Raw genomic sequence first — 18,597 nt, 5'->3', positions numbered from 1 at the left:
CTTGGGACACACAGCCTCAGAATAAAATCTTGTTGCAACCTCAACAGGGCCGAAGGTCCCCTGCATCGACTTGGGAAAACAAACAAAAAGCTGACATTGCCATATATCCAGCATTCATTCGACAAATGTGTACATTTTAGTGAGGGCACAGGAAATAAACAGCGGAACAGTGATATGTCCCATAGAGGAAAAAGTGGGGAGGGGAGAGAGAACGTTGGTAAAATGGTCGGCTTTATAGTAGGGGACTGTGAGGAGGCCTCACCGCTTAGGTGGTAACAGCATATCTGGGCATCTGCAGAGGCAGAACGGCAAGTGCTCTGAGACATTTTATATGGATCGGTTAATACTGCTTCGCTCAAAAGACACTTTGAGTAAATAAGACATAAGGACGATTTTTAGGTAATTTAAGAGAATCTGAGGCCTCTGCGGTACAACTGAACATTTCTGCCCCGGGAAGGAAAGTCAGGAGTTGGAATCCCTGTATGGTCCAGACTGCGAACGCCGAGGGACTGCATTTCTAAGCACCGTGTCACCTGTGAGAGGTGCCTTTGACAGAGCCGCGTCAAACCAGAGTCAGCTGCCTGTTTAACAAACGCTGTTAGAAGGAGTCTGCATTGTCTAGCCCAAGGCCGACGAAGCTGCACCACGGGAGCCCTCAAAACAGCGGGATTCCGGGATCCAGCCTGGTTCTCCACGTGCCGCTCGCTTCCGGCCAGCGCTCAACGTCATCAAGCAGCGCCGGAAGTGCCTTCGCGCTGCCTAGGAGACGGGACGCGGGGCCCTCGGCTGACAGGGCCCGGCTGGCCGCGCCCACCCGGTCGCCATGGAGCTGCCCCCAGGGCCGCGCGACGATCCCCGCGCCTGGGAAGATGACTCGGACCCGGAGTCGGAGCCCGACCCGGACGCGCAGGCCGAGGCTTACGTGGCCCGCGTACTCAGTCCGCCGAAAGTCGGGCAGGCGCCCCCACGCGCCCCTTTGCTGTCCGCGCCCGTCGCATCCCCTGGCGCCCTGGAGCTGCGGGCGGCGTCCAAGGGTGCGCCCGTGGGGGTCCCGGGACTGCTGAGCCTTCCTCCGGAGCTGTTGCTTGAGATCTGCGCCTACCTAGACGCGCGCCTGGTGCTCCATGTCCTGCCGCGCGTGTGCCACACACTGCGCGACCTCGTGCGTGACCATGTCACCTGGAGGCTACGCGCGCAGCGCCGCGTACGCGCGCCCTACCCAGTGGTGGAAGGTGCGCGCGCCTGGGGGCTGGGGTCAGCTGCCCAGGTTAGGCTGGGGTGCTGTGAGCACAGCCGTGGAGCAGGCCTCCTGGTTGTCCTGGCTTGGGTGGAGGCTGAGGTAGTTAGCGGTGGTGCCAAAGCCCCTGACCTCTGGGTGCACCATGAGCCAGGCGCTGGGGGTCCTGGGACTGTGGAAATCTGCCGTGGGGGGCTGGGGTCCCTGAACTCAGGATCCAACGAGCCTCAGGCTTGGGGTCTGGTGGTACCAACGGCCCTGACCCCTGGCTGGGGGTTGACACAGGGACTTGGAAGTCTTAGCTGTTGGAATCTCTTGGGGTTCGGGGTAGGCCAAGAATCCAACTGGTGATGCCAAGGCCCCTCGCCCTTACAGTCTTGACCTAGGTAGGGTTGGGGCAGGGACTAAAGGCCCAGAGCCTGCAACATTTGATCCCAAGCTACATCTTAGATGTTAGGATCCCTGATGCCAGCAATCACAGATCGATCCTCAAGCCCAGGGTCTAGCCTCGTTTAGGGGCTGGTGGTAATTCCACCTGCCCCTGAGGTCATTGATCCCTGGGGGATAAGACAGCTTGGTGACCTTGAATTGATGGGGCTTTCCTGAACAGCTTGATAAACAGTTGCTTGAGCTCCATTAATACCACTGAATCTCTGCAAGCGTTTGAGTTCTGCATCTCGACAAAGTTCCCAAGTTTACAGACACCAATTTGGGAACACTTCCCAGGTTTGGTTAAGATCATGGAGGCAAAGCGTCCTAGTTCTGATGCACAGCCTGAGGGGTTGAGGCAGGACCTTAACATCCTGAGGCTACTATCCTCCACACTTGGGTTGGGGGTTGAGGCCTGCGAAGGTGGTCCCAAGGCTCCAGTTACCCAATTTTTGGAAACTGGGGTGAGTAGTCCTAGACCTGCTTGGAAGGTGGGTGGCCGGTGGTCCCAAAGCTAGATCCTGGGCCTTCTTGGGTGGGGTGAGGGATCCAGGTGGGGTTTTCTCCAAGTCGGGTGAAGGCTGGGCTTCCTGGAAGCCAGGGGTGGGCTTGGACAGCTGGTGTGGACATCAGGATTCCTGCCCACTGGGGACCCTGCTCACGATGCCCCACAGAGGAGGACTTCGACTGGCCAACAGCCTGCATCGAGCTGGAGCAACACCTGTCGCGCTGGGCGGAGGATGGGCGCTGGGCTGAGTACTTCTGCTTGGCTGATGGGCACTTTGCTTCCATTGACTCGGTGCTGCTGCTCCAGGTGAGGTGGGGCTCGGTGGGGGGCAGGCAGGGGTGGGCCAGGGTGACTCCGACACCACCACCTCACTCTCTTCTTAGGGTGGAGCGCTTTGTCTGTCAGGTTCCCGAGATCGCAATGTCAACCTGTGGGACCTGCGGCAGCTGGGGGTGGAGCCCAGCCAGGTTCTAGTCAAGGCCCTGGGCACCGAGAAGAACAGTACCCACAAGGTGAGGGGTTAGGAGGCCAGACAGGGGCACGAGGGGTGGGGCCTGGGTAGGGTGCCATGGTTAAGGGCATGAGTTTTGGCACCAGACATCATAGATTTAAATCTTGCTCTGCCATTGCTCGTGTGACACTGGGGTGAGATGGAGGACTTCTCTGGGCCTCTGTTTCTACTTGTGTCTAGGGCTCAGTTAGGATGAGGATGAATGAAATGAATATGCCGTAGAGCTTTGCTTAGGCTGGGATACCCAGGAGGCACTCAAGACGCATCAGGTATACCTTGAGAGGCGTAGGGCAGGGCAGTTACGAGGCTGCCCATGGGGATCACGAAGCTCTGCGCATGGCTGTCAGCTCATGAGAGGCGGCCGTGCAGGAGCACCACTGCCAGTCATTGAGGTGATCTAGGCAGGTGGGCAAGAGCGTGGTCTCGGAACTAGGCCACTGGGCTCAAATCCCCACTCTGCTACTCCCTGGCTGTGTGACCTTGGGCAAGGGACTCAACCTTTCTGTGCTCCAGTGTCCTCATTTGTAGCACGGACACAGTTACGCAGCACTCTCCTCAGAGAGTCTGGTGAGGAATGAGTTAGGCACCAGCCAGTGCTTTGTGCCTATTGGCTCCTGAGGCGGGGGTTGTTTTTTTGTGCCCAGTTTTTTTGTTTCCCAGTGAAGAAACCAAGGGAGAGCCCTTCATTCGCTCAGGTCATGGAGTGGAGGCCCCACTTTTAGTCACATTGTTAGGTGGCCTCAAACCACCACGGGTGCTGAGTCTGGCAGGGACTTGACTTGGGAATATCATTCTCTGTGGGCGTGCACGTCCTCAGCTCCTCGGCTCTGAAGTCAGACCCACCGACCTAAGTCCTGACCTCTACTTGGAGCGGACTTGCTCTGGGTTCTTGGGTCAGTCGTCTCCCTCCTCCGACGCTCAATCTTGTTACCTCTGAAATGGGGATGACCACGGGGTCCGGTCTGCAGGGCTGGGTGTGGTCGCTGGCAGCGCTGGACCACCGCGTGTGCTCTGGTTCCTGGGACAGCACGGTGAAGCTCTGGGACATGGCCGCTGATGGGCAGCAGTTCGGCGAGATAAAGTGTGTGGGGTCCTGGGCGGGGAGGTGGGGCCGGGCTGGGCGCCCACCTAGTCACAGCCTGAGCCTTGGGGTCCGTGTGTTCCCAGGGGCAAGGCGGCTGTGCTGTGCTTGTCCTACCGGCCTGACATCCTGGTGACTGGCACCTATGACAAGAAAGTGACCGTCTATGACCCCAGAGGTGGGCCGGGGGCCCTGGGAACCAGGTGGGGAGAGGAGAGTCGCCTGGGGTCTCCAGGGTCGTGCTGGGAAAGGAGACCCTTGGCCCTCACAGCCTGGCTGGGATGACAGTCACAACCAGATGGTGACCACTCCCAAGTGGCCCCTGCTGTGCTGGGACAAGGAAGGCAGCTTGAGGGGGATGTGGGTTGGGGGCAGAGGCACCCCCCCTCCATCTGGGGTGTCGGGGAGGATGGGAGGCCCTCTGGGCCTCAATACTGTGGGAGGTGGAGCAGCCCCTAGGACCCTGGCTCCCTCACTTCCTAGCTGTCAAGCTTGAAACCTCAGTCTCCCCCTCTGTGAAATCTGGATAATAACTCCAGCCCCACAGGGTTAATAGGAGAGAACAGTAAGAACCTTGGTGGATTAAATGTCAGTTGACGTAAAAAGCCTACGAAAACACTGCCCAGCACATAGGGCCTTTCCCGTTGTTTCTTTCTTTATTCATTCTTATTTTAATTGAAGGGCTAGGGGGGGTCTTTGCCCAGGTGGGGCCAGAGGCGGGTGGGGGGCTGGTGAGGGGGCAGCTTGGCTCTGACCTGCCTGCAGGTGGAAGCCTTTTCTGCTGGGACTTGCCGAGGTCTGCACTGTGCTGTACTGAGCGGACGGGACTGGGATGGGGGGATGGGAGGGCCAAGATCTGGGGGCGCTGGGTGGCCCAGGCCCAGCTGGGACAGGAGGGGAGAGGGACGGGATGGGGGTGGGCACAGCAGACCAAGGGTGGTGCCAAGTGGGATAGGTGCCGGGGTCCTCGTGTAGGCTGGGGGGCCCCTGGGGGCTCTGACGTCTCCCTTCTTCCCGCATCACTCCCGAAGTTGGCCCGGCCCTGCTGAAGAGCCGGCGGCTGCACTCCAGTGCGGTGCTGGCGCTGCTGGCGGACGACCGGCACATCATCTCGGGCAGCGAGGACCACACGCTCGTGGTGTTCGACCGCCGGGCCAACAGCGTCCTGCAGCGCCTGCAGGTGGGCCCTCCCCGCGGGTCCAGAGGGACCGGGGCGGTGGCTTGGCCTGGTCTGAGCTGCTCTGTCCTGTATCCCTCCCACAGCTGGACTCCTACCTGCTCTGCATGTCCTACCAGGAGCCCCAGCTCTGGGCTGGTGACAACCAGGGCCTGCTGCACGTCTTCGCCAACCACAACGGCCGCTTCCAGCTTGTCCGGGTCCTCCAGGGAGCTTACCCCTGCCCCACTGTCCCTGGGCCTCCTCCCTACCTCCTGACCCCCTGGGTGGCTGGCGGGCGGACCCTGGGCGAGCCCTTACCTGAGTGTCCCCTGTCCTTCCTTTCTGCAGTCTTTTGACGTGGGCCACAGGTCTCAGATCACAGGGATCAAACACTCGCTGGGGGCCTTGTACACCACGTCCACCGACAAGACCATCCGGGTGAGGCCCCGAGACAGGCCCCCTCCCTACCCTGGCCCCACCAGCCGGCGGTGCATGTCTTGACCCTCGCCCTTTCGCCTGTTGTCCCTCACCAGGTGCACGTGCCCACGGATCCGCCGAAGACCATCTGCACCCGAAACCACAACAATGTGCTGAATGGGGTAAGGCCCTGCCCTATGCGCCCTGCCCAGCTGCCCAGAGCGCCCCTGACTACCTCTGCCCTGCCCTCCCAGATCTGCGCGGAGGGCAACCTGGTGGTCGCCGCTTCTGGGGGCCTATCTCTGGAGGTCTGGAGGCTGCAGGCCTGAGCAGGCAGACGCCGATGTGGAGGGGGATCTGCCGGCCCACAGGCTGGGCCATGGCCTCTGTTCTCGGGGGACCTTCCCCGCATGCTGGTGCTGCCTCTGCCCTGTCCCGAAGCCCTGAGGCACAAGGAGTCCGGGCCATGGTGAGCTGTGCCCCATGGGCTGTGCCCCGCACCAGGGAAGGTGAGCGTGGTGTTCAGGCCCACCCAGGGGACTGCTCCCCTCCCTGGAGCCCTGTTTTTGCTAGGATTTGGATACCCGCTTTCCCTTGAGAGCAAAGGAGAAATAAACCTGATGTATTGGTGTCCCCCGAGGGCCCTGCCTGTGCTTGCTTGGGACTGGGAGGTGCGCGGTGTGTGAGTCTGTGCGATGCTATTTTATACCGAGGTGTGAGTGTACCTGCTTGAGCGCAAGCCTTCCTGCGCTCACGACCACGTGTGTGTGTGTCGCTGGGGAGGTGGGTCTGGCTGTGTGCGCTGTGACCGTAACCCTGTCTGTGTGTATCTGTGTGCTGCTGGATGTGGCTGTGTGTGAGGAAGGAGGAGGCTCTTGAGGATGTGCACACGTTTGTATAATGGCACGTGTGCGTGTGTGTGTGTGTGTGTGTGTGTGTGTGTGAGAAAGAGAGAGACAGGAAGACATGTGTGATGCGTGCTGGCACGTAGACTGGGGCTCTGACCCTGGGTGTGTTTGTGCAGTGGGCAAGGGGATCTGCTAAGGCTACCCCACGGGGGTGGGGGAGGTGCGTGCTCATGCATCCGGGGGCGCAGGATGTGTGTGCTGCTGGGGCCAGGACCCTAGAGTTGGTGGGGGATGGGGGCGCTGCGCCAGGTGTGCGGGTGGCCCCAGTGCAGGCCCTCTGCCCCCACCGAAGCCTGGCCAAGCCACGTCCTGAGGATCCTTCACTTCATCTTTATTGAGGCCTCCTGGGCGGTCGGGGCCGTGGAGGTCACAGGATGGCGCAGGGCTTCTTCTCCTTGAAGGGGTTGGCAGCCGCTGGGATGCCCACAAGGAAGGGGTCGCTCTTGGCCTGCTCCGTGCAGAACTGCAGCAGGTCGGCAGCCGCCTTGGACACCTGCAGGCCAGCCTGGTCAGCCAGGCCCGGGCTGGCCACCTGCCCCCTCGCCCAGACACGCCCGTGCCACCCCGGCCCTTACCTTCACGCGCTCGATGCCCGCCTCCATCCGCAGCTGCTCCACGGCCCGGCGGGCCTGCCCGATGTCGCTGCCAGTGGCCCCCTTGCTGGACATCTGCAGGGAAGTGAGCAGGGTCACAGGCAGTGGGCTTCATTCCCGACCCCGAGCTGTATGGCTACCCGAGAGTCCCCTAACCACCTGCTGTGTGCCCCCTGGGGACTGTAGGAAGGGGGTGGCAGGCCCCCGACCCGTCAGGACCACATACTTCAGCTGAGGCCTCTGGCTGATGCCTGACCGCTCAGTCCTCCAGCAGCCGGGCCCTGGCTCCCTCCCCTGCCAGCCTGGCCTCTCCAGCCCCGCTCCGTTCCCTCCCCCACCCCTGCAGAGACTTTGAAGCCAGGACACTCATGGAGTGAAATGTCACCAGCAGCAGCAGCTGCCTCAGCTGAGGGGGTCCCTGCCCCAGGGGGCCCAGTGGCTGCCCTGGTGTCACATGTCACCTTGGCTGGGCGAGCGGAGGGGCCCTGGCCTCTCACTGACCTGCTTGATTCTCTGCCAATGGCCCCCAACACTCCTCCTTTGCTGGCCTCTGCCCCCGACCGCGTCCAGAGTGTATTGTACCTTGGCTCAGGGGCAGCCCTGCCTCTCCCCTCTGTCTACACTCACCACCCAGGATCTTACCCACAGATAACTCCGTCCACTTGCTTATGCTGATGGCTCCCTCCGTCCCCGTCCCTGAGCCTTCCCTGATTTCAGATCCACCTGAAGAGCCTCCTGCCTCCTCAGTCTGTCATCCTGGGATCTCAGGGGTCTCTTGCCTAGCTCGCCCAAAGCTGGACTCGGGATTATCTTCCCCCAGACCTTCTACCCCCCAATTCACCACCGTCCACTCAAATTCCCTGGCCCAAATCTTCAACTCCTTCGATCCTCTCTTTCTGGTGTCCCCATGTCTGATCCTTTCTCAGAAGCCATCAGATCAACTTCAAATTAGGTTCTCAGTCTGGTCACTTTTCTCCATGTCTGTTGGCATGTCCCAGGTCCTGCTCCCATCTCTGCTGGCCTGGACTAGCGCAGGCGCCTCTGCCCTCGTCTTCCCTGCTCTGCCCTTCCCCACTGCCCCCGTTCTCCTCAAGGCAGCCTGCGGGCTCTGGTAAAAAATAAATCACATTACAACATGGATAAACCTTGAGGACGTATGTTAAGTGAAATAAGCCAGTCACAAAATGACCGATAATCTACGATCCCGTTTATGTGAGGTCCCTAGGGGAGTCAAATCCAGAGACAGAAAGTAGATGGTGGGTGGCAGGGGCTGGGGGAGGGGGACGGGGAGTTAATGTTTAATGGGGACAGAGTTTCATTTTGGGATGATGAAAACATTTTAGAGACGGATGGTACAACAATGCGAATGTGCTTAATGCCATAGAACTGTATACTTTAAAATGATCATGGTAATAAATTTTATGTTATATATGTTTTACCACAATAGAAAATGGGTGGGGTGCCTGACTGCTTCAGTCAGTGGAGCGTGCTTACTCTTGATCTCAGGGTTGTGAGTTGGAGCCCCACGTTGGGTGTAGAGATTAAAAATAAAAGTTTTTTTTTTAAAAATTGGGAAAAAAATCAGAGTCTCTCATTCCTTTTTAAAACTCTCTAATGGTTGGGACGCCTGGGTGATTCAGTCGATTAAGCGTCTGCCTTTGGCTCAGGTCATGACCCCAGGGTCCTGGGATCAAGTCCTGCGTCCGGCTCCTTGTTCAGCGGGGAGCCCTCTGCCTGCCGCTCCCTCTGCTTGTGCTCTCTCTCTCCGACAAATAAATAAAAAATCTTAAAACTCTCCCCAGTGGTTTCCCAGCCACTTAGAATACACCCATCTTCCTTACTACTGTCTGCTCTGGCACCTTTTCTACCTGCTCCGAATTTACTTTTTTTTTTTTTTTTTTTAACAGATTTTATCTTTAAGTAATCTCTACACCCAACGTGGGGCTCAAACTCACGACCCCGAGATCAAGGATCACAAGCACCACCGACTGAGCCAGCCGGGAGCCCCTGAATTCATTTATCCACCTCTTTCCCTCCTTCATTCCTCATGGATCACCCTGATGCCCTTGTGTGGGTTCATTCATCCATTCAGCATATTTGCTGAGATCACAGTATGTGATCACTGCACAGAGTTAGAGAAACAGCAGTGAAACCAGACAATCCTGCCCACCTGGAGCTGCCGTTCTCATCAGGGAGGGACAGGCAACAGCAAACAAAATGTATTAAGTGCTTTGAGAGACAATGACAAGCAAGGTAAGGGTGGAATCGGGTGGTCAGAGCAGGCCTCTTGGACGAGGTAATATTTAGACAGAGACTCAGGAGAAGAAGCTGGAGAAGAGGGTATTTCAGGCAGCGGGAGCAGTGGGTGCATCGTCCCGTGGTCAGGGAATGAGCTTGGTGAGTTCTAGGACAGTGAGGAGGCTGGTGTAACCGGAGAGGAGGAAGTGAGGGCAAGTGGTGGGACAGGACAGGGAAGTGAGCAGGCACCTTCGCAGGCCGCGGTGAACACCCCGGATTTTACTCCTAGGGAGAAGCCACTGTAAGAGAGTTTGAGAAAGGAATGATTTGTCTGGCTTCTGTTTCATGAGCTCTCTGGCCACAGACGGGAGATGGACTGGAGGGAAGGGTAGCCCAGCGTGGAGGCTGTGAGAATGGAGAGAAGCACCTGGATACAGATACCCAATCATGATGTTGTACACCTGAAACTAATATATGTCAAATTCTATCAATAAAAAAAGGCACCTGGATTTGGGACCTATTTTGTGCGTAGAACTTGTTAGAGGTGCTGAGGGATGGGTGTGGGTGTGAGAGAACGGGAGACGTCAAGCTCAATTCTCCAGTGTTGAGCCTACTAGGTGCACCGAGGGCTTATTTGCTGAGCGGAGGGCTCTTTGATGAGATGTGGAAGACCGCAGGGAGATCAGGATTAGGAGGAGTGGGAACTGTGGTGGTGAGCTTGAGATCCAAGTGGGGACCGTCAAAGATGTCAAGGAGAATGTTCTCTTCCTCCAATCAAGTGGGCTAATCTCTGGCCTCAGGACCTTTGCACTGGCAGTTCTCTTTCCCAATGGTGGGGAATGGCTTCCCCAAATATTCACATATGGGGCCTTTCTTGGCTTTCTGGCCTTGGCTCAAATGTCCCCTCCTTGGTGTCCTTCCCCAACCACCTGTCCCTGCAAATAAGGCCACCTCCCCCTCCATCCACCCCTATCTCAAAGACACATCATCATTTTTGAATCTTCAAGAGCACTTACCACTATCGTTGTTAGCTTTCTAGCTCCCCAAACTGTGGACTCCAGGAGGGCAGGGTCTGCATCTCCTTCACCGATAAATCTGAAGGGCCAAACACAGAGCCCTACGTACAGTATAGACTCCATAAATTGTAGAATGCCTGGTTAAAAGATTCCCCCCGGACCAGACCCTGTGCAGGGCTAGGAGGACTCATGAGATACAGACCCCACCTTCGAGGGTCTCACAGTCTTGCTGGAGGGAAAGAGAGGTCAGCCTTGGATCCCAGAGGAGGTCCCTTACCCAGAGGAAGGTCAGGGAAGGCTTCCCAGAAGAAGTGACAGCTGCAACAGCCCGGGGAAGACCAGAGGGTTACGCAGCATGTGGAGGAGGCTCTGGAGACCTGCGAGGTACGGACAGCGATCACTAAACCATTTGACGAGAGACGCTCAGGGGCAGAACCTATCTGACATGTCCTGATGACTCGAATCCTATCCAAGGGCGACGTTTAAGAAGCCATCCTCCTTCCCCAAAGGGACAGAAACGAATAGGAAAGCGCCGCGCAACGCGGTGGGTTTCCAGCAGGCGGCAGTGAAAGTAGGACTCTTCATTCATCTCAGGCTTGTCAAAACGAGAAACAGGGAATAACGGCTCCTCGCGGCTTCCGTAATACGGGACGCACGCGCAAGCTTGAACGCGCCCTGGATCGTGGGACTCAAAGAGGGTCATGTGACTAAGCAACTTCCCGTCCCCTTCTGCAGGTTTTCCCGAGCCCTACTTCCCGCACTGTCTTGCTGAGGCGCGTGCCGAGGCTTAGTGCGTTTGGAGGCCGCTGGAGGCCTGGCCCGGGGCGGCTGTGATCTGGGAGTGCGGCCGCTGGAACATGGAGGGTCCTCCGGAGGGGAAGGCACCTGCGGCGGCGCTGGCCGCTGTGCTGAAGCACAGCTCGGCGCTGCCCTCCGAGAGCTCCCAAGTCCGAGGCTACGACTTCAACCGCGGCGTGGATTACCGTGCGCTACTGGAGGCCTTCGGCACCACTGGCTTCCAGGCCACCAACTTCGGGCGCGCAGTGCAGCAAGTCAACGCCATGGTGAAGCCCGGGGCGGAACTTCCTGGATTGAGGGGGTGTGGCCTAGAGTAGCGGCAATGCAGTACTTGGAGGGGGCGGGGCTCCCTTGAGTAGGCGGAGTGTCCTGTGTTGGGCGGTCCAGTAGGTGGAGAGAGGCAGGGCCCGTTCTGGGCGGCGGTTTCTGTGCTGGGGAGAGGACGTCGTCCCCTCATCCCCAAAACATCCTACCATCAGGATGAAGTTGGGACTGATTCTAGATAGGAGGCGGGTCGTAGGTAACGAGTGAAAGTGTTCAGAACGGTGCGGTTGAGGAACCTAAGTCAGGCTCGGATGGGGAAGGGGACCGGGCCTGCAAAAGTCGTGCTCTGCGATTCCTTGGAAAGGGGGTAAAACCTGAGCGTGTGCCCCTGAGATTTGGGCTGTGGATGGGGCAGAGCCTGCACAGGGGGCGTTCGTTCCCTGGCCCCGTGTATTCCAGGTAGAAGTAGATGCTAGGGCTTGGGGGCCAGAGGGTAACTTGACCCTGCCCTTACACCTAGATAGAGAAGAAACTAGAGCCGCTGTCGCAGGATGAAGACCACCATGCAGACCTGACCAAGAGCCGCCGCCCACTTACTGGCTGCACCATCTTTCTGGGCTACACATCCAATCTCATCAGTTCAGGCATCCGTGAGACCATCCGTTACCTCGTGCAGCACAACATGGTGGGGACCTGGTGGGGTTGTGGCCTTGGCCTCTCTAGGTCTTATGGGGGCAATAAAATTATTGGTCATTTAAATGACATAGGGAGACAGGGTCAGTTTTAAGCAGAGGGACACGATCTTACTTTTGTTGTGCAGTAGAGCTTTCCCCAAGGGTCACTGGGTTAGTGTTGGGAGTTAGGAGCCCTACCTGGGATGAGGGCAGGACCCTTCTTCTGGGCCAATCTCACTGACTTGTGGCTGCAGGTGGACGTCTTAGTGACCACGGCTGGCGGTGTGGAGGAAGATTTTATCAAGTGCCTGGCACCCACGTACCTGGGCGATTTCAGTCTCAGGGGGAAGGAGCTACGTGAGAACGGGATCAACAGGTTGGGGGCCCTGAGTGGTGCCGGGCAAGGGAGCTGGGCGGAGGGTCCTGGGGCCCGATGCCCACATGCCTCATTTTCACAGGATTGGAAACTTACTGGTGCCCAATGACAATTACTGCAAGTTTGAGGACTGGTTGATGCCCATTCTGGACCAGATGGTGCTGGAGCAGAACACGGAGGTGGGGCAGGAGCGACCTGGGGGCCGGCGTGGTAGGAGTCAGGGGGGGCACTGCAGGCTGAAGTCAAATGTTTCCTCCTAGGGTGTGAAGTGGACACCTTCTAAGATGATTGCCCGCCTGGGCAAGGAGATCAACAACCCAGAATCAGTGTATTACTGGGCCCAGAAGGTGAGGGGCTGGGTGGGGCACAGATACCAGGCCTTGGCACATATTAGCTTGTTTCACCTTTATCGCTACCTGGAGAACCAATTCATCATTTCCACTCTTAGGTGAGGAACCGGACACAGAGGTTAGGTAGTTTGAGGCTGCGCAGCCACTGAGTGTGATCTTGGTACCCCGGCTCTACTCCTGGACCACCTGGGATCAGTTGGGGGGGTGCCATGGGTCCCATGCACCTCCAACGCGGAGGTCCAGCAGTCAGAGTAGTGAGAGCTACACGATCCTTTGTGTTCTGTCTGGTTTCATCACATATGCTTCTTCATCTGTGGGGGAGGTGCTGTTGCTGTCTCCATTTTACAGTTGAGGAAACTGAGTCCCAGACAACTTAAGCACTCTGCCCAGAATCAGGCAGAGGAGGGGATGCCACTGGGATGGGGACCAGCCTGCCCCCACTGGGCCCTGAGCTCCAGTCGCTCGTCTTGCTGTTCCCCAGAACCACATCCCTGTGTTGAGCCCAGCGCTCACTGATGGCTCCCTGGGCGACATGATCTTCTTCCATTCCTACAAGAACCCCGGCCTGGTCCTGGACATCGTCGAGGGTGAGGTGCTGGGGCCACAGAGCAGGGGAGGAGGGCTGGCTGGGTCCGTAGCCTGACCCCAGCACTCTTCTCCCAGACCTGCGGCTCATCAACACACAGGCCATCTTTGCCAAGAGCACTGGGATGATCATCCTGGGCGGGGGTTTGGTCAAGCATCATATTGCCAACGCCAACCTCATGGTGAGTGGGGACAGAGTACCCGGTCCCTAGTGAGGGTGGTATGCGGGCTTGCCATGCAGACGTACCTGTGCGCTAGGCCTATGCCATGTGCCAGGGAGACAGCTGTGGATTAGACAGGCAGGGATCCCTGTCCTCCTAGACTGATGTTCTAGTCCGGGAGACAGGCAGCGAACAAGTGACATGTAGGTCACATAGCAGTTAACTGCTGTGGGAAAAAATGAGGGTCGACATGATGGCAAGAGAAACAAGGTTCTGGGAAAGACAGCCGGTGAGCAGAGAAAACGGCCAGCAGGCAAAAGCTCTGAGGTGCCTGAATTAAGTCCAGGGACAGTTAGCAGGCCGGTGAAGGGGAGCGGGAGGTGAACCAGCAGCCAGAGCCAGGCCTCCAGGGCAGCCACTTGCGTGCTTACAGGCGCCCTCTGTGAACAAGTGGCTGGTCCGGGAGGAATGATGGGGCCAGGACCAGGGTGGGAGTCGTCTTTGTATGTGGTGGCGGCCCTTGCTGAACAGCTGTGGGAGAGTTGTCGCTCCCTAGTAGGCGGGTTTGGGGCAGCTCTGCCCATCAACCCTACCAACCCCCAACCTCGCACTCTGCTCACGCACTGATGTGGGGCCCTTCCTGTGGAGTGAGGGGCCACTATGGGCTTCCAGCATGCAGGACACAGCCCTCAGCCTCTGCAGAGGTTAGTTTGAGGCTGCGCAGCCACTGAGTGTGATCTTGGTACCCCGGCTCTACTCCTGGACCACCTGGGATCAGTTGGGGGGGTGCCATGGGTCCCATGCAGCCCCCGCCCTACCCCCCCATGTGCCGCGACTGGCTGACCAGCTCACCCTGCCCCTCCCCACAGCGGAACGGGGCTGACTACTCTGTCTACATCAACACGGCCCAGGAGTTTGATGGCTCGGACTCTGGCGCCAGGCCGGACGAGGCAGTGTCTTGGGGCAAGATCCGGGTGGACGCCCAGCCTGTCAAGGTGAGGGCCGGTCAGCTGGCTGGGGCGCGGAGTCTCCCAGAGTGCAGCCACGGGCCTTGTGGCTCACCCAGGTCCCCTCTGCAGGTCTACGCCGATGCCTCCCTGGTCTTCCCCCTGCTTGTGGCTGAAACCTTTGCCCAGAAGAGAGATGCCTTTGTGCCTGAGAAGAATGACGACTGAGTGGCTATGGTTCCAGGGCAGTTCCCCCTCGCCTCTATTTATTAGCTTGTACACCCAACCCCTCCGTCCCTCCTCGATCAGCCTCGTGTCTAGAATAAATGGTCTCTGTGATCCTTCTGAGTCTGTGTCCGTGTCCTTGGTGGCAGTGGGTCCCCACCTTCAGCTGGTGCCACCCTCAGCCTCAAAAGCCTCTTCCCGCCAGCACTGGACGCTGCCCCCCAAGGCAGTCAGCAGGCAGGGCTCTGTGGGGTGGTAGGCCAGTGACTGCACCACGCCAGGACCCACGGGCAGGGCCAGTGCCAGGGCACCCTGTGGAGGGAAGGGGCGGGGAGTGGGTATCCGTGCGTCCCTCTCTCTTGACCTTCAGCCACCCGCCTCTAATGGCTTCCCAGGCACTGCAAACCTCAGCTGCCCCAAAATGAATCCCTGAGTTGCTCCATCCTTTGGAGCATGTGTGGCTCAGGCCAAGCATCTCAGGAGTCTTCCTCTTTCACGCTTCCCACCCCGTTTATCTATCGGCAAGCGCTCCTGGCCCGGCCTTCGGACCACGTGCGGATCTGCATTCACAGCCACCACACTGCTCCGATCATGTCCCGTCCGTTCCTGGCTTCTCCACCCTGCCGCTGTCCAGGCTCCAGGGGCCCACTGGGCAGCCTCTGTGCTCACTTCCTGCATCAGCTTGCAGTCACCACTCAACACGTTCGGTCCTTCAAGCCTGCCCCCGATTGCTCTTCCCACTTCAAAAATGTCCCTCCATGCACTGCCCCCTTCAAGGTGACTTTCAGTCTGACAGACTCTAGAGAAGTAGGTAGAACACTGGCACATTCTTAGTTGCCAGAGAAAGCTGGGCCCTCAAGTCTCCAGGGCCCCCCAGTTTCCTCCATCCTCTTAGGGGCATTACTTTCCCTGGCCAAGCCCCAGCCCTGACCCCATGAGGCCAGACTGATGGTCTGTTCCCAGCCTGACCTCCCCACCAGGCCGAGACACAGCAGGACAGGGCTCACAGGGTTTGGGACCAGAAACCATGGGGATGCTCAGAGGTAGCTCAGGGTTTCTGAACTACCGCCCCATCTCAGCTGGGGTCAGATGCGGCTGTCGGCCCCGCTCCCCCCAGGGTCAGTCCCTAGGTCGGCTGGGCTTGCTTAGTCTGACCCTATCGCTGCTGCCATCCCACAGTCCTTCCGTCTCCTGACCCAAGTGTGCCACACCTCCAAGCCTTAGCACACACTGTTCCCTTTGCCAGGAATGCCCTTCCTGCTTTGTCTTCTCACTCACTCCTCCAAGCCCCCAGCTCTAATAGCATTCCCTTGTGCAGGTGTGGGAGTTGCGAGGGAGTTGCCTGAGAGCAGGCAGCCTGGTAAGGAGTCGGGGTGAGGAGGCTCACCTCCACCAGGTCCCAGAAGTACACCTTCCCGTCCTCGGAGCAGCTGACCACGTGTGTGTCACGCTCGCTCAGGCAGCAGTCCAGCTTGTACTCCTGGTTCTTATGGCCTGAGTACCTGGGGCGGGGGGTGGGGTCAGGAGGACTTGGGTCCTAGCAGGGGTGGGGTGGGGGGCCCAGCACCCCGAGGACTCACTCGCCCAGCAGCTCCCCTGTGTCCTTGTCTAGAAGCCGCAACGTGGAGTCCAGGCTGGACACCAGGGTGCACTGCCCGTCCTGGCTGAAGCAGGTACAAGTGATGGGGTCGGGGGGGTGGGGAGGGGTGCAGGTGGGTGAGGCTGGGGCCCCCTTTCCTGCCCCCCCCCCGCCCTGTCTGCCCCACAGCCCTGGCACACTCACTGCCCACGTAGTCTGAGAAGAGTTGCCCCATCCTCAGGTCATAGCGCCTCACCCGGCCGTCCACGGAGCTGCAAGAGGATGGATCCAGCTGAAGCAACACCTGGGGCCAGGAGGCCCAAGGCTCCAGTCCCTGTACTCTCCCTGACCCTGCCAGGACCCTGGGGAGGGGGTGGGGAGGGAGGCTGGGCTTGCCCTTCCTGTGCACCCTTCGCTGTCATGCTCACTCTCCCGGCTAGCCACGGAAAATAAACAATGAAATGAATTTTTGAGTGGAATTCCAAGGCACTGGCTTTGAGACTTACACCCAGGGCCAATCAGGACCTACTCCATCGGTTTCTGATATGCACTGAGCATCCTCTCTGGGCTAGTCCTTGGGACACAGCTGCAACAAAGCCGGGAGCACTTTCTGCCATCACAGAGCCTTGCTGCTGAGTGTAATCTAGGAAGGCCTCCCCGAGGAGGTGGCCTCTAAACTAGGACTTGAAGGATAAGGAGACAAACGTGTGGTCCAGGAGATGTGTGGGAAGGGACCAGCCACGAGGCTGGGAAGCCCAAACTTACCCGCCCCCTGCCCCCGCCCCACCATGGTGGGAACGGCACTCCTTTGGGTTGTGGCAATAAATGGGCAGCCCTGCTTGGGAATTTTCATTGTTTGCCTCTTACAATAGAATATCAACCTGACGTGGGCAGAGATTTTTCCCTATCTCATTAACTGCTGTATGTTCACTGACTAAAAAAGGGGTATGCAGGAGAGCTCAAAAACACTTTGAGTAAGTAGAAAGGGAGTCCAGGTAGAGAAAGAGCAATTGCAAAGATCCTGAGGTGAGAGCATCTTGGCATAGTAAAAAAAAAATGAGACCTGGAATGAATAAAACCTAAAAGATCAGCAGAGAGCACTGTGCAGGGCCTTGTAAGCTGAGGTGAGAAGAGTAGATTTTAATCTAAGTAGCGAGGCAGTGGTGATCCCCAGTGGCACCAGGGGAGGGGTGAGGTCCTGGCTCCACTCACCCTGCCAGGACCTCATGGTCTGACACCTTCACACTGGATATGCCATCCCTGGCTTCGTCTAGCGTCTGCACTGGCTCAGGCCTCCGCGATCGGCAGTCCCAGCAGCGTATGCTGGAATCGATAGAGCCTGTAAGGGCCAGCATGAAGGTGAGGTCGGGTTTGGGCTGCAGGGGCAGTACCCTGCCTAGGCCCCAGACTCACCAGACAGGATGACTGTGGCCTCTTCATTAAACTGGACCGTGTTCACCTTCTGAGAAACAGGGATTGCCACTCAGAGGAGGCTGGACTTTGGAGGACTGGGATAAAGGCAGGGTTCCAGATGCAGGTTAAAGCAAGGGCAAAGGAGGGGTGACTGGGTGGCTCATTCGGTTAAGTGTCTGCCTTCAGCTCAGATCATGATCCCAGAGCCCTGGGATCCGGCCCCACACAGGGAATCCCCGCTCAGCAGGGAGCCTGCTTCTCCCTCTCCCTCTGCCCGCCCCCACTTCTGCTCTCTCTAATAAATAAATAAAACTTAAAAAAAAAAAAAAGAAAAGCAAAGGCTAGGGATAGAGGAGGTGAAAGGTTTTGGGGAAATTGCATGCTGGGCTGTGGGAAAAGGATCCTTGCTCTGTGATGGGTAGGGGTGGAAGGGTTTCCTGTCACCACCTACACGATAATGCGGGTCCTCTCCTCCACCCACGCTCTAATGAGGCCTCTTCTTGTTTGTACTCACCCCCGCGTGGCCCCGGAATTTGCGAACGACCTGTCCCGATGCCACATCCCACAGCACCACCGCCTTGTCCCCGCCGCCGGAACACAGACTGCTGTTGTCAAAGGAGCTGGAGGGCAGAGGAGGCAAGATCAGTGTTGACCTCAGATCCCGATCTCTGCACCCGTATCTCGGCTTGGCCCCCGGCTCACCCGGCCGCGTCCAGCACCTCGTAGCCGTGACCACTGTAAGTCCGCAGTAGCGTCCCTCGCAAAGGATTCCACAGCTTCAGGGTCTTGTCGCTACCACACGTCAGACAGTAATTGCCATCCACTGGGGAACATCAGGAAGGGATTATAGGGCTTCGGACCTCAGAAGATAGGAGAACCTGGAATGAAGAGGGAGCTCACCATTAAATCGTACAGCTCGCACTGCCCCCTGCCCGCAGTCCAGCGTCTTCACCCGTTTTTGCGGCAGCTCCGGGCCCCGTGGTTTCGGCTCAGGGAAAGCCATTTGCTTCGGGACCCCTTCCTCGCCGCCTGACACCGGTTTGCACAGAAGACTCCGAACCCTCGGAACCCACGCTTGGATGTAACCGTATTGTCTTCCGTAGTCTACTTCCTATTGCTCACTTCCGG

At 58.2% G+C, this 18,597-nt stretch overlaps 4 protein-coding genes across 8 annotated transcripts; 2 read left to right on the top strand and 2 right to left on the bottom strand.

The window, feature by feature from the left end:
• The first annotated feature begins 295 nt into the window (after positions 1-295).
• On the top strand, positions 296-5,975 carry FBXW9 (F-box and WD repeat domain containing 9). 2 transcript variants are annotated; one of them, XM_025863133.2, is made up of 10 exons: positions 305-1,232; positions 2,341-2,480; positions 2,558-2,686; positions 3,654-3,766; positions 3,853-3,944; positions 4,798-4,946; positions 5,030-5,143; positions 5,274-5,363; positions 5,459-5,524; positions 5,597-5,975. In XM_025863133.2, the coding sequence occupies exons 1-10, from the start codon at positions 824-826 to the stop codon at positions 5,669-5,671; spliced, it is 1,377 nt and encodes a 458-aa protein (XP_025718918.1). In that variant the 5' UTR covers positions 305-823; the 3' UTR covers positions 5,672-5,975. The 2 variants fall into 2 exon arrangements, with proteins under 2 accessions (XP_073743840.1, XP_025718918.1); XM_073887739.1 differs by having other exon boundaries at positions 296-1,232; positions 4,798-5,143.
• A 585-nt stretch (positions 5,976-6,560) lies between these two features.
• On the bottom strand, positions 6,561-11,180 carry GNG14 (G protein subunit gamma 14). 3 transcript variants are annotated; one of them, XM_073887742.1, is made up of 5 exons: positions 11,081-11,180; positions 10,375-10,474; positions 10,098-10,176; positions 6,826-6,918; positions 6,561-6,743 (listed from the first exon to the last, which is right to left on the bottom strand). In XM_073887742.1, the coding sequence occupies exons 4-5, from the start codon at positions 6,916-6,918 to the stop codon at positions 6,618-6,620; spliced, it is 219 nt and encodes a 72-aa protein (XP_073743843.1). In that variant the 5' UTR covers positions 10,098-10,176; positions 10,375-10,474; positions 11,081-11,180; the 3' UTR covers positions 6,561-6,617. The 3 variants fall into 3 exon arrangements, with proteins under 3 accessions (XP_073743843.1, XP_073743844.1, XP_073743845.1); XM_073887743.1 differs by lacking the exon at positions 10,098-10,176; XM_073887744.1 differs by lacking the exons at positions 10,098-10,176; positions 10,375-10,474 and having other exon boundaries at positions 11,081-11,124.
• DHPS (deoxyhypusine synthase) lies at positions 10,797-14,600 on the top strand. Of its 2 annotated transcripts, none has more exons than XM_025863134.2 (9): positions 10,797-11,161; positions 11,680-11,844; positions 12,088-12,209; positions 12,292-12,388; positions 12,470-12,556; positions 13,041-13,146; positions 13,223-13,326; positions 14,175-14,300; positions 14,385-14,600. In XM_025863134.2, the coding sequence occupies exons 1-9, from the start codon at positions 10,955-10,957 to the stop codon at positions 14,478-14,480; spliced, it is 1,110 nt and encodes a 369-aa protein (XP_025718919.1). In that variant the 5' UTR covers positions 10,797-10,954; the 3' UTR covers positions 14,481-14,600. The 2 variants fall into 2 exon arrangements, with proteins under 2 accessions (XP_025718919.1, XP_073743841.1); XM_073887740.1 differs by having other exon boundaries at positions 11,029-11,161; positions 11,684-11,844.
• Positions 14,486-18,574, bottom strand: WDR83 (WD repeat domain 83). The gene is made up of 9 exons (XM_073887741.1): positions 18,370-18,574; positions 18,172-18,292; positions 17,984-18,089; positions 17,470-17,518; positions 17,269-17,395; positions 16,260-16,328; positions 16,058-16,165; positions 15,865-15,979; positions 14,486-14,789 (listed from the first exon to the last, which is right to left on the bottom strand). The coding sequence occupies exons 1-9, from the start codon at positions 18,470-18,472 to the stop codon at positions 14,640-14,642; spliced, it is 948 nt and encodes a 315-aa protein (XP_073743842.1). The 5' UTR covers positions 18,473-18,574; the 3' UTR covers positions 14,486-14,639.
• Between the last annotated feature and the right edge of the window lie 23 nt (positions 18,575-18,597).

The sequence above is a fragment of the Callorhinus ursinus genome, unplaced genomic scaffold (assembly GCF_003265705.2).
Source record: "Callorhinus ursinus isolate GAN/ISIS: 27379988/994484 unplaced genomic scaffold, GSC_fseal_2.0 scaffold82, whole genome shotgun sequence".
In the NCBI taxonomy this organism is placed as follows: domain Eukaryota; kingdom Metazoa; phylum Chordata; class Mammalia; order Carnivora; family Otariidae; genus Callorhinus; species Callorhinus ursinus.
Note: the sequence above shows the minus strand (reverse complement) of the source record. Positions and strands in the feature narration are given on the sequence as shown.

Bases quoted from the DNA above. Each gene is read 5' to 3' on its own strand.
- FBXW9 (XM_073887739.1), top strand. From the start codon at position 824: ATGGAGCTGCCCCCAGGGCCGCGCGACGATCCCCGCGCCTGGGAAGAT. The intron at 2,481-2,557 runs GTGAGGTGGGGC...CTCTCTTCTTAG, and splicing joins ACTCGGTGCTGCTGCTCCAG to GGTGGAGCGCTTTGTCTGTC. The intron at 2,687-3,653 runs GTGAGGGGTTAG...TCCGGTCTGCAG, and splicing joins AGAAGAACAGTACCCACAAG to GGCTGGGTGTGGTCGCTGGC.
- GNG14 (XM_073887742.1), bottom strand. From the start codon at position 6,918: ATGTCCAGCAAGGGGGCCACTGGCAGCGACATCGGGCAGGCCCGCCGG. The intron at 6,744-6,825 runs GTAAGGGCCGGG...GCTGGCCTGCAG, and splicing joins CGGGCATCGAGCGCGTGAAG to GTGTCCAAGGCGGCTGCCGA.
- DHPS (XM_025863134.2), top strand. From the start codon at position 10,955: ATGGAGGGTCCTCCGGAGGGGAAGGCACCTGCGGCGGCGCTGGCCGCT. The intron at 11,845-12,087 runs GTGGGGACCTGG...TTGTGGCTGCAG, and splicing joins ACCTCGTGCAGCACAACATG to GTGGACGTCTTAGTGACCAC. The intron at 12,210-12,291 runs GTTGGGGGCCCT...TCATTTTCACAG, and splicing joins CGTGAGAACGGGATCAACAG to GATTGGAAACTTACTGGTGC.
- WDR83 (XM_073887741.1), bottom strand. From the start codon at position 18,472: ATGGCTTTCCCTGAGCCGAAACCACGGGGCCCGGAGCTGCCGCAAAAA. The intron at 16,329-17,268 runs GTGAGTGGAGCC...ATCCTCTTGCAG, and splicing joins GACCATGAGGTCCTGGCAGG to CTCCGTGGACGGCCGGGTGA. The intron at 15,980-16,057 runs GTGAGTCCTCGG...CCCCCGCCCCAG, and splicing joins ACAGGGGAGCTGCTGGGCGA to GTACTCAGGCCATAAGAACC.